Raw genomic sequence first — 11,938 nt, 5'->3', positions numbered from 1 at the left:
ATGATATTTGGTATTTATAGTAATATTTAGGAATCCCTTCAATGACGTTTTGTCACGGGACAAAATCTCTCAATTGCATGTTTCTGTGTGTGTGTGTGTGTGTGTGGGAGGGGGGGGCGGGGGGGTCGTAAAACGTGCACACAGCGACTCCTTGTGGTCACCACTGGCAAGATTTTTGGCAGCGCCCAAGAGGCTTGCTGATTGGCGATCTGAAGATCCACGCGCCTTCGCGGAGAGCACAGCTGCTGGCTGTCAGACTGATGGCCAAGTTTGGCTAGTGACTGCCGTGGGCTGTCAGTGTGTCCATCATGGAGCTCTTGGTTCGCTATCTTGATCGGAGCAATTCAGTGAGGTGAGTTCTATTCCTGAGGTGGTTTCTGACTTGTATTCACCATATTTTCGTTTATTTAAGTGTCATTTTCTGTCACGTTTGAACATTAAAAAGCGTAGTGTGTTTAAAAGTAATGATTTAATAGGAAAACACGATCCTTATCAACATATAACGACGACGACATTTCACGTTGAAAGTTGCTTCGAATTGTTTCGTAATATTGAAAATAAATATTGACAGTAAATATTGAACTTCCTGAACTCCGGCTCCAGCCATGAAAGTAACCACTGTCTTGTTCTCGGTTCAGCGTGTTGAAGAGTCTTAATAAATACACCAATCCTGCGCTAAATTAGTGTAAAATGCCCAGACCATTTTCAGAAAACCTATTTTGTTCCCCAGTTCGACCACAACTCAAGATTTAGTCAAGGAGGAAAACCTGAGGGATGACCTGAGGTTCTACTTTATGAGCCCATGTGAGAAGTACCGGGCCCGAAGGCACATCCCTTGGAAATTGGGGGTGCAGATCCTCAAGATTGTCATGATCACCACACAAGTATGTACCTCACATTGCAAAATTCTCGTTTGTTTCTTAATCTGTCACTTAATCAATTACATTTGATTTTTTTTTGTTGAATAATCATGCATGGCAAGTTGAAACTTTGTGTTTAGGTCCCATGTGCTGCTATCTGTTTAAATGTTGTGTGATGATATAAGTGTGCCATACTTGCATATGTGAACTTTGATCGCTTTGCTGCTGACTGTGGTTAAGTTATTGCAACATTTAGAGGAAATGGAGAGAACCCGTTTGTTCCAGTGGAAATGAAAGCAAAAAAAAAAAAAAATCTTTTGCACAACTGCACTTGCTTAGCCAATGTGATACTTGGTGAAGGAAGTACATTCAAATCATTAATGAAACCTCTGACAGGCACTGCCACTTACTTGTACTTAAGGTTGAACTGACTTGTCGATGCATAGACCAGTCTGCAATGGTGGCTATAGCTTGAAGTCGATTAATTGCCAATCGTGTTTTGGCATTAACAATACAGTCGCTTTGCTGAAAGCAAAAGTTGTTGGGTTTTTGTTGCAAAATAGCAACTGCCTCAAGCATGTGGTTGAGGCAGATTTTTGTCTTACCATTACACCTTTAGGATTATATGTGATACTTAAGGAGACGGTTTGGAGGCAATATAATTCGAATCTTTGTTACATACAAGTGTCATGCGGCTTTGCGTTTAAAAACAAGTTGGACATCCCTGCAGTATTGGAACAATCTTGACTAAGGATAACCACTATGCAAATAGTAAGACTAAAAACGAAAGCAAAGTAAACTTTGCTTACCATATTGACATGCCTGAAGGTTTGAACATCGAGTGATATCATCACAAAGTGCTGTGCAGTGTATTGTAAGTACACTTACGATAGTCGTATCTGATTGATGGAAATGTGTTCAGAAAATTGCTATTCTGTTGTTTTCCTCATATTGTATTCAGAAGCCAGACACTTCAATATATTGCGTAAGATATTCAATTTCATCTCCATTAGTTCCTTGTTTGCTGTCAGTGGTACCACGAAAAGCCAAAATAAAGCCAATGAAAAGTAAAAGACTTTTCGTGTTTACTTGTGGTAAAGAAATGAGATATATTTGGTAAAGATACAATATTTAAACTCACAAAGAACAAGGGGTAAGACTAGATAGGTTTTTACTTCCTTTGAACATGTAAATTGTTTTTTTCAATTTTATTCCATTTACTTCCTGTCCAATTTCCATTTTCTGTTTATATGATCAATAAACAAACAAGACTTTCTGCCAGAGTGAAAATAACAGTCATTTAACAAGAAAGATGAAGTCAACATACTTTATTTGTTTTTGGTGGCCACAAAAAAATTCAGTGGCGGGCTTGATTAGCCCCCAAGGACTTAAGTTTGTCACCAGTGAGGGTTACTCGATGTGTGACTTGCCAATGGGTATTACAAGGCATATATTTTATTTTATTTTTTTCACTTCCAGCTTGTCCTTTTTGGACTCAACAACCAGCTGGTGGTGTCCTACAAGGAGGAGAATGCCATGGCCCTGAAAAACTTGTTCCTGAAGGACTACAGCGGCGTGGATGAGGACGACTACAGTGTTGCAGTCTACTCACAACAAGGTGTCTATGACAGCTTGTTTTATGTGCTGGATCAGGCAAGTTTGACCAGTCATCATCATTAAGAAAAGCAAAAGCAAAAAAAAAAGAAAAAAAAAAAGAAAAATGAATGCTTTCTTCATAAGATTGACGTTTCAATGAAGGATAGGTGTTTAAAACGATTGTTTGATTGCGCAAGTGCTGCCAATCAAGTGTGCTACGCTGACGTTTGTTTGCAATTTGGCTCGGATGAGTGGATTCATGTGACGCTGCTGGTGTTTACAGTACAGCCAGCTGGGCCGGCTTGCCGTGGGTCCCATCAGTTATGCTGAGGATGAAGATGGTGGCTTGCTGCCTCTGGTCTTATGCAAAAACCTCTACAGCAGAGGCAGTGTGGCGCCTTCGGAGGAGACCTATGACATAGACGCTCAGTTGGAGACAGGTGAACATTTCCACATAAGAACTTAAAATACAAGCAATAAAAATGGTCATACATAAAACTCTCTTCTTCTGTTTTGCCCAGAATTCCACAATTCGATGTTTAAACAAATAAAAAATATTGTTGTTTCTTTTCCAAAGTCAAACTCTCCAAAGTTATTAAATTTGAGTTCAACCAAAATGTTGAAGAATATGTCTAAAAAGTCAACCAATGTGATGTCACTCCAACTTTAGCGTACAGGATTAACTACACTGGTTTGGAATTTATTTGTTTTCAATTTATTTTTGAAGTATTTCAAATGATACAGTACATGTAATGAGAGGCAACATTTCTGGTCAAGAGGTAAAATATGATAACCATAGGTCAGGAAGATGAATTTACCACGACACAGGTTAGCTTCTGTTTGCTCAGAACAATATGAGCAGGACAAAACAAAAACAACAAAAGAGGGACTTTCATTTGTTGTGTACCAATTTTTGCAATTACAACATTAAATGAATTTGTTAGGGATGAGGCTTGAAGATCAACAAATCTCATTTTTGTTCTATATCGTCGCTGTCTTGCGAAAAATATGGACCGGTATGTCCATTTTTGGTCATTAAAAAAAATATTTACGTTAATGGGATGTCCAAAACACGTGTTAGACATTGAAAAAGCATTGGTTCATACTTATTGTTTGGTCTTGCTTTCTTTTTTTTTCCGGCTTTTCTCCTTTTCCCCCAGTTTGCCTGTCACTTGATCCGAAGACCGCACACCAATGGAAAACCCATAATACATCCTTTTTTGACCTGGACTTTTACAGGTATTCTACCACAACACTTTTTAGCATGGCACACAATACACGCATCCGCACATTTTTGTACCTGAATGGGTGAACCTAATCTTATCCTCATTTCCAGGTTGGTGGACATGAAAATAACCTTCAATTTAAAGGGGATCAACCTGCAAACGGTGCGGTCGCGGGAGTTGCCTGACTGTTACTCGTTTTCTGTCACGGTATGGCTCAAACTCATTCTCGTTCATGATTGAGTACAGAAAGCAGAGAAATGAGAATAGAGTTGAAGCTGAATGTTGCAACACTGAAAATAAACATTAAAATGGAAAACGAAATTTAAAAAAAGGAATTTGGGTAGACCACAAGTGTTGTCAGCAAATCTTGTGAAACTTCGTCACAGTGAGCATCGAGTGGATTCTAAATCTTTTGTATTTTTGTGATGCCACCATTGAAGTGTACCATGATGGCATAAGACAAACTGATTGAACACAGCAAACTCGGCAATGTTCGGTATTGACAAAAGACTCGCCTCTAAGGCAAATTACATAATCCTTCCTCCCCAAGCTTGTCATGTGTCATCAGGGTACATGGCGAGTATTACATTTGTTTTAATAAGCTCCAACCGTCCCGTGACGCGAGACAGGATAATCTGTATGAAATGGAGGGATTGATGGTAGTTTATAATGATTAACTTTTATTTTACGGTCATATGACAGTTACGTTGTTAATGTTGGACTGTAACTTAAAAAATATTGCCTATAAAGTTTTATCACAGAATAGTTTGACCCTTGAGCACTATGCCCATTTAAAAAAATTCTATTATTGCCCATTAAAATAAAATGTTTATTCCAAATCTGAATAAATGAAGTTGACCCTTTTCCGGTTGCACTTTATTGGTGAACACTCGATGGCACATACCATACAGAATTACAAAAGATAAAAGCGTTGTTTTTTTTTTTTGTGTGTGTGTGTGTGCTCCTCCAGATAACATTTGATAACCAATGTCACAGTGGAAAGGTGAAACTATTTCTTGACATCGACGCACAGAGCAGCACATGCCGAGACTGGAAGATATCTGGAACAGGTAGAATTTAATGACAATGCTGGCCATTTTGTCATCGCTTTGATGTACATGTGAATTCATGGACAAAATAATTCAGTAGCACATGAGCCATACAAATAATGGAGTGCTTTTACTGCAGAAATGCCACCAAACTCTTGCAGTTAAGGAGTGTCAGAGCACCTTAGCTTGTTGTGCCCACAGAGGCGGTTTCCGTCGTGGTTATCAGTAACAAAAGTGGTGCGCTTACGTGAGAGATTAATGTTCTCTCGTGCGCTATCTTTCTTTCAGCTCAGAAAAACACACACTATCATCTGGTGTTTGATGGCTTTGTCATCGTGGTTTGCCTCACGTCGGCCGTACTGTGCACCCGTTCCATCGTGTTGGCCGTCAGGTTGCTGCAGGTCAGCCTATTTTTTTTTTTTTGGCACACCTCCAAGTTCAAACCAGCTGCCATTCAAGCAAACTTGCGCCATAACCGCATCTATAATTTCTGTGTGTCGGTGTGCGTTTCAGAGATTCTCCAGGTTCCTTTATGAAAACTACAGCCGAAACATCTGTGAGGATGACCAGAGAGAGTTCCTAAATGGCTGGTATGTGTTGGTCATTGTCAGCGACCTCTTGACCATAATTGGGTCCATACTGAAGATGGAAATTCAAGCAAAGGTAAACTTCAGAGAATACGAAAGCTTTCAAATTTGACATTGGTATTTAAAAAAAAAAAAAAATTATTAAAAGAAAGAAATTAATGAGTGATTGACCTGTCACTCCATTTGCTGTGGAATCCCAAAGACTGGTGTTGACCTGAGTGCAAGACCTGTTGTCCTATTTAAATTTTTTGTACTTCAATACACTTACGTTACAGTATGTACAGTTGGTCTTGCAGAGACCAATTTTACAGTACTGTATGTGTAAATATGGAGTGCCTTTCAGACTGAAAATGTTAACGTATGACGATTTCCATATTTTTATGTCCTGCGATTGTCCATCTGTCTGTGTCGCCTCGTATTTTACTTGTGGTGAATCTTTTTATTGTGTATGATTTTCAATCAGAATTGGACAGTTATCCCACTTCCTCTTTCTTTGCCAACAGAGTTTAACAAGCTATGATGTGTGCAGTATATTTCTGGGTACGTCAACATTGTTGGTGTGGGTCAGCGTGATTCGCTATCTGGGCTACTTCCAGAAATACAATGTGAGTCTTGACATTTTGTTTAGCCTTTGTTCAGATGGACTAAGTAGAGTGCGTTATTTGACAAACTGCAATTTGTTTTTGATGTGGAGGAACACATACTGTGCAAGGTGTGTCATAACGGTCCCAGGACTGGTGTCTCAAAAGATATATTTTTTTAAATCCATCATATCAGTTTTCTCCAGCAGTGTGGGTCAAACAATCAAACGGAATGTCTACAAAGAGATGGTGCACCATTTCCTTTGTTCAGTGTGCAAGAAAAGACGGCAGTACGAGATTATTTTCAAGGGGAAAGAAAACCTTGTAGTTGGATTTGCGATGTATCGTTCCTGATGCCATTCCTGGACTCTTTCTAACACTATATATCACTGGAGTTTAGACCCCCCCCCCCCAAGTTATGCATACGCTTCATTGCTATCTATAGGTGCTGATTTTGACCATGAAGGCCGCCTTTCCGAAGGTGTTGCGTTTCTGCTGCTGTGCTGGCATGATTTACCTTGGCTACACCTTCTGTGGGTGGATTGTGCTGGGGCCGTACCACGAGAAGGTCAGTAGCTTCGATGAGCATCATGAGCGAGGAGTATCTTGCAATTTCCAGAGGCAAACAAAATTCAAACAACTTTGGAAGCAAAGCAGCGTCACAAATGGAGTGTGAGAGATTCCACTGCGGGATTTTTGTTGATTCTTGCAAACGCTAGATGGCAGTATTGACTTTTGTATCTTTCATTAGTAGTCCGACTGACTTCAGCAATCTCACTGACGTTTATTTCAGTGACCTTTATTTTTTCCTCAAAATATCTTCTGCCACAGAGGTGACACAAGATCTCAAATGACAAGAGAAGCAGACTTGCTTATTAGGATTATGTTTCAGATGTCATTCAAACAAAAATTAAATGAACTGCTTTTTTTTTCATCTTGAAACAAAAGCAAAGCCAGCAGTGGTCATTTCATAAACTAGCTTCCGCTACCACACTCTGGATGAGCGTTCCTTCTTGGCCTTTTTTTTTTTTCTACACTGACTTGGCTGAACCAGCAGCAGCCGACAAAATCGGGTGTATTTCCCTTTTGCATACAACCCTGTGCAGTGGGATATTGCCTCAATCGTGTAGTCTTCGACACCGTGGCGATCCGATAATCCATATGCATGTGAACAAAAAGTTGACTTCCTCTGTATTGTTTTTGCTCGTTTCTCCCAGTTTGAAGGCCTGAGCCTTGTGGCAGAGTGTCTGTTTTCCTTGTTGAACGGCGACGACATGTTCACCACCTTTGCCCAGCTGAAGGACAAAAACACGCTGGTTTGGCTGTTCAGTCGGGCCTACCTCTACTCCTTCATTTCACTCTTCATCTACATGGTGCTGTCGCTCTTCATCGCCCTCATCACTGACGCCTATGAGACCATTAAGGTACTTCCTCACGATCTGTGTAAAAGAACTTCTATGTGGGGTAAATTATTAACTGAAAATAAATACCCCCCATAGCAAATCTCTTACTTGGAATTAACTTCGTTTCACCTGTTTTCTCCTAATGGGCCTGACTTTCCTGTAAAAACTACAAAAATCTTTTTTAACGCTAGCATTTTGGCCTTTGTTTAATGACAGAATTACCAGAGGGATGGATTCCCACTGACAGACCTGCAAAAGTTCCTAAGAGATCAGAAAGATTTTGTTTCCTCGGAGGAGAGCAGACAGCAAGACTTCTACACCCGCTACTCAGTGTTCTGCTGCTGTGAAAGGTACGTTGCACATGTATCGTTGGATCAGCACTCGTACGCCTACGCACGCACAACATACCCTTGTATGCTCACTGGCAAAGGAAGTTATGTGAACTGTTAATTTTTATCTGAATACAGATCAGGTCAACTGTTCATGTCAGATCTGGCTTACCCAGGATTCTTACCAGTTATGTGACTTTTCCCCTTGCCAAGAATTTCCTGACCGACTCTGCGTTCAAAGGGGATGAACAAAACTTCCCAATCCAGATGCACATTTTCTTTAGTTTTTGTGGATGCTTCCTCATTAGTTAGTCATTGCGTGCCAAACACACATCATATAGATTGGGAATCAGTAGATACCACGGGGTCTAATGTGATCTTCTTTTCACTAACATGACGTTTCAGATTTGCTTGACTACTCACGGTTAAACTAATGATCGACCACAACAAACATTATCATTCATTACAACAAACCTGAACTGAAAAGATCTTCGGCAAGAAAATAGGTCTGCTTGACAATATAAAGAAAATAATTTTTGCTGCACAGTTTTTTAAGTGATCGAATAAATAATGAACCTGGAAACCATTTTAGTACCTCATCGTACCATTTACTCTCCAGACAGTCTATTGCTTATACTTTCTTGTTCCAGCAAGACACTTAATTTTTCTGAAGAACTTTTTTTTTTCTGCTCATTCCTTTTCAATGATCCAATCCCTGTCATCAGCAACTGGCAGAGTGGAGTGGGCTTCCCTCCACCCTGAGCTTTGGCGTGGGCTCCTCTGCACGGACAACATTGAAATTATTTGTTACACACCCAGCAATGGCTAATTAGAGGCTGGGAATATCCACCATCCCCGATACACAGCCATGGCTCTGTTCCTCTGAGATAAACACACTATAATCTGCACCCGGTCACAACGGCAACATTTGAGCCAAGAAAATGAAAGTTCAGTGTTTAGCGAGGCAGAGGTTTTTGAATCGACTTTGCAGTTTGACATGCATGTTTGCAACTTTCTCCATAGGCTGTCCTCATTCCTTAAACCACTCTGTCATTCTTTTGGAGTAAGATGCGGGTTTTTTTTTTTTAAACATGTCTGAAGGAGTTTCAGTTTATCACGCCGGGATGCTACAAAGGAGAACATAATTCTGTCTCTGCTTGTGGACTGTTGCAAGGCAACCAAGTTGTTGAAATTCATTGTCAACCTATTTCCAGGAATATTGAGGGTGTTGTCTAGCTTTGCCCCCTTCTGGTAGGGGAGAGAAAAGTGACAATTGAGGGTCTGCTGTTACACCATCTATTTCAAAAGCTCTTGGAGCTTCAATCTCTCAGAAAAAGGGCCACCAGTCAGATTATCTCTATTTTTGTTTCATAAGAGTCTGTATGAGTCACTCAGGCTGATTCTAACAAAATGTCAATAAACAGTCTGTACTGTCTGAGTGAAACATATTGCAAACAACCCAAAAAGTAAAAGGCAGCTAAAACAAAAGGGCAATTATAGTGTGCGCCTCATGAACACAGTGTAAAGGACTTTGAGTATGTTCCATGTGTTCCTGGTTTCGTGTCTGTCCAGCCCACTTTTGAACTGTAGTCCCACAGTTCAAATTTTACAACAGACCAGGGTCAAATGGGCATGAAATTTCCAAATAAAATCAATGTTTTTCTTTTTAAATGGCACAACCCACATCTTGTTTTCATCACGCTTAACACTAATTATTTTTGTAAAATAAACCCCCTTAAAGTCTTTTTTTTTTCTTCTTTGTATTGTCTTGTATTTATATTCCGATGAAGTTTTTAAAATAAACACGTGAAACCTAAATTTACGTAGACAGTGAACTCTCTCAGCCCATTACAGCGCTTGTTCCTCATTCGTGTCACAGATGAGCTGGAGTCTGTGCACTGGTCGGAAGCCAATGATGGGGCATATATAGACAAACCACCATTCACACCTCTGGATTATTTGGAATTGTCAATTCAGATAACACAAATGTTCATGGAATGTGGGAAGAAACCTTTGTTTGGAGAGCATGCAGACAGGAAGACCAGAGCAGCGATTCAAACCTCAGAAATGTGAGGCGGACGTGCTAGGCAGTAGTTGACCGTGTTGCCAGAATAATGCAAATATTTATTTTCATACAGTTTCATAGACAGAAGCTGCACAATAGCTGTTCTGCTAAAGGAGTATTCATAAATATGTATAGTAACGAGGCAAAAGATTCAAACATTGTCCCTTTTTCAGGATGAAGCCACTCATGCTGTATGACAAATACTAACAGTGCATTTAGACAAAGTGACCCCCCCACCCCCCTCCACCCACCAGGCGCTGCCCCGGGTTACTACAACATAGACCACTTTGACTAATCTCATTGTTTCATGAATCTAATCCTAACAGAGTCTCTGAAAGTGATGACATCGCACTCATCAGCTGACAAATGTTGCGCCTCCCGATTGAAGCAATCTGGGAAGAGAGTGATGGGAAAAGAACTTCACACGTCTGACGCACACTAGCGAATATCCCTCATTCGGACTCCTTACTTGTGGACCGCTGTGTAGTGCAATACAAAGACATTACGTGAGTCCCCATGTTGAACTTACTGAAGCATGAACTTACTCAGTTATGTCTTGGAGCAAGATGTAAAGTTGTTGTTTTTATTTACAGTGTTTGTTGGCGACCAGGGTGACAGTGTCAGCATGGGGTGGGACTGGTGGAGGGGGTGCACAAATGCGTTAATGAATGTTCCCAGACCTGCTGGTGCTTCATAGAATGATGCAGTAAATGTGTGATTATTCATTTTGTGCTTCCAAAGAGATGTCACAAAGTAACGAGAAAGTTACCCGTTATGTCTTTGTGCATCTTTGTTTCATATCTGACTTATAATGTTGAATATACAGAAATAAAATGCATTATCAGCCTCAAAATCGAGTATAATTTGAATGAGTAGTAGCATATCTTCAGCTCTGTACATTCAAATTCCACATTAAATCAACAAAAAAATTCCCATCACTAAGGTGGAATACCAATTGCCAGCCCAACTGCTTCCAGACTGAGTCTTAAACAAAATTAATTAGTGATTAAGCAGTACCATAACGCAGTCCTGTCCAATCTTCAAATCTGTGGTACAATTTGGTGTTCAGCTGAAATTCTAGGACCTTTCACAGGAACTTTACGCCGAGTTGTATGCAGCATAGGTCAAATTGTCATGGCTGGAAAGTGAGGCGCAAGGATCACCTGAAAATAGGGTGTGTTGGGTTCCTGAGTTTGTGTACCAAAAGTGTGACCTGGCTAGGATGCCCTTGCATGTATGCTTCCTTGAAAGTTGACCCAAAAGGACATTTAAAACTTCAAGTTCCCTCACGAAGATTTTAGTATTACTTGGGCCATCAACCTTTCCCTTAGTTGTGGGAGCTACAACATTTCTGAATGGATGATGACTTACTATGACTGCTCTTGGTCTCACTACTTCCAATCAAAGCCACCACGGCTTTGGTCTGTCGGCTATTTCCTCATGGGGAGCGTTATTACATCTTAAATAAAAAATTGATGTGTTTATAATATATATATATATATATATATATATACACAGTGATCCCTCGCTACTTCGCGGTTCGTTTATCACGGGTTCAGTGCATCGCGGATTTTTTCAAACATATTAAATATTAAACATATTTTTAATATACATGGAGTACAGTACTGTATATGTTGCTCTATGTGACTCGCTGTTGTTTTGCAGGTTCTCGCGCACTTTTTGCGGACTTAAAAAAATATATATTTTTTTTTTACCTGTTTATGTTAATTGGTCGCTACTTCGCGGATTTTCGCTTATCGCGGGTGGTTTTGGTCCCCATTAACCGCGATAAACAAGGGATTACTTTATATATATATATATATATATTAGAGCTGTCAAACGATTAAAATATTTAATCTAATTAAAAACGCAACTGTCACAATTCAAATTAACTAAAAATTAATCATGATTACTCAAGCATTTTTTATAATTTCTGAATTTCCTTTTATATTTTTCGTCTAATTTTTCCCCATTTTAATGCTCTCATCAACATGGAATCATGAATCAGTTTTCTATGTCCAAAATGCAAATATTTACTGAAATAACAATTTCGATTTTCAATTTTACATGAACATTTTTCCCTTGGAGCAGTTATTCACACATAATCTCTCACACAAAACGGTGAAGCTCCACCCACTTTATTTATATGGCCACGGAACACTGTAACCTTCCACACTAAATAGTTCCAAACAAGTAACAATCGCGTCAGTTTCAGCTTGAGTCGAGCTGTGGACAATGTTGA

At 39.8% G+C, this 11,938-nt stretch overlaps 1 protein-coding gene across 4 annotated transcripts; it reads left to right on the top strand.

The window, feature by feature from the left end:
* Positions 1–202: 202 nt before the first annotated feature.
* On the top strand, positions 203–10,602 carry mcoln2 (mucolipin TRP cation channel 2). 4 transcript variants are annotated; one of them, XR_002169491.1, is made up of 15 exons: positions 203–352; positions 731–884; positions 2,340–2,513; positions 2,740–2,896; positions 3,617–3,695; positions 3,793–3,889; positions 4,653–4,752; positions 5,020–5,132; positions 5,245–5,394; positions 5,822–5,923; positions 6,345–6,467; positions 7,117–7,323; positions 7,519–7,652; positions 10,023–10,202; positions 10,290–10,602. XR_002169491.1 is itself a non-coding variant. In XM_019880252.1 (14 exons), the coding sequence occupies exons 1-14, from the start codon at positions 309–311 to the stop codon at positions 10,057–10,059; spliced, it is 1,671 nt and encodes a 556-aa protein (XP_019735811.1). In that variant the 5' UTR covers positions 203–308; the 3' UTR covers positions 10,060–10,602. The 4 variants fall into 4 exon arrangements, 3 of the variants coding, with proteins under 3 accessions (XP_019735811.1, XP_019735812.1, XP_019735813.1); XM_019880252.1 differs by having other exon boundaries at positions 10,023–10,602; XM_019880253.1 differs by lacking the exon at positions 731–884 and having other exon boundaries at positions 212–352; positions 10,023–10,602.
* Positions 10,603–11,938: the final 1,336 nt, after the last annotated feature.

This window comes from Hippocampus comes, unplaced genomic scaffold (assembly GCF_001891065.2).
Source record: "Hippocampus comes isolate QL1 unplaced genomic scaffold, H_comes_QL1_v1.1 scaffold151, whole genome shotgun sequence".
NCBI classification, from domain to species: domain Eukaryota; kingdom Metazoa; phylum Chordata; class Actinopteri; order Syngnathiformes; family Syngnathidae; genus Hippocampus; species Hippocampus comes.
The sequence above is the reverse complement of the archived record's forward strand: the minus strand, read 5'-3'. Positions and strand labels throughout refer to the sequence as shown.

Coding starts and splice junctions, on each gene's coding strand:
- mcoln2 (XM_019880252.1), top strand. CDS start 309: ATGGAGCTCTTGGTTCGCTATCTTGATCGGAGCAATTCAGTGAG. Junction 7,324..7,518: donor ACGCCTATGAGACCATTAAG/GTACTTCCTCAC, acceptor GTTTAATGACAG/AATTACCAGAGGGATGGATT. Junction 7,653..10,022: donor GTGTTCTGCTGCTGTGAAAG/GTACGTTGCACA, acceptor TAATCCTAACAG/AGTCTCTGAAAGTGATGACA.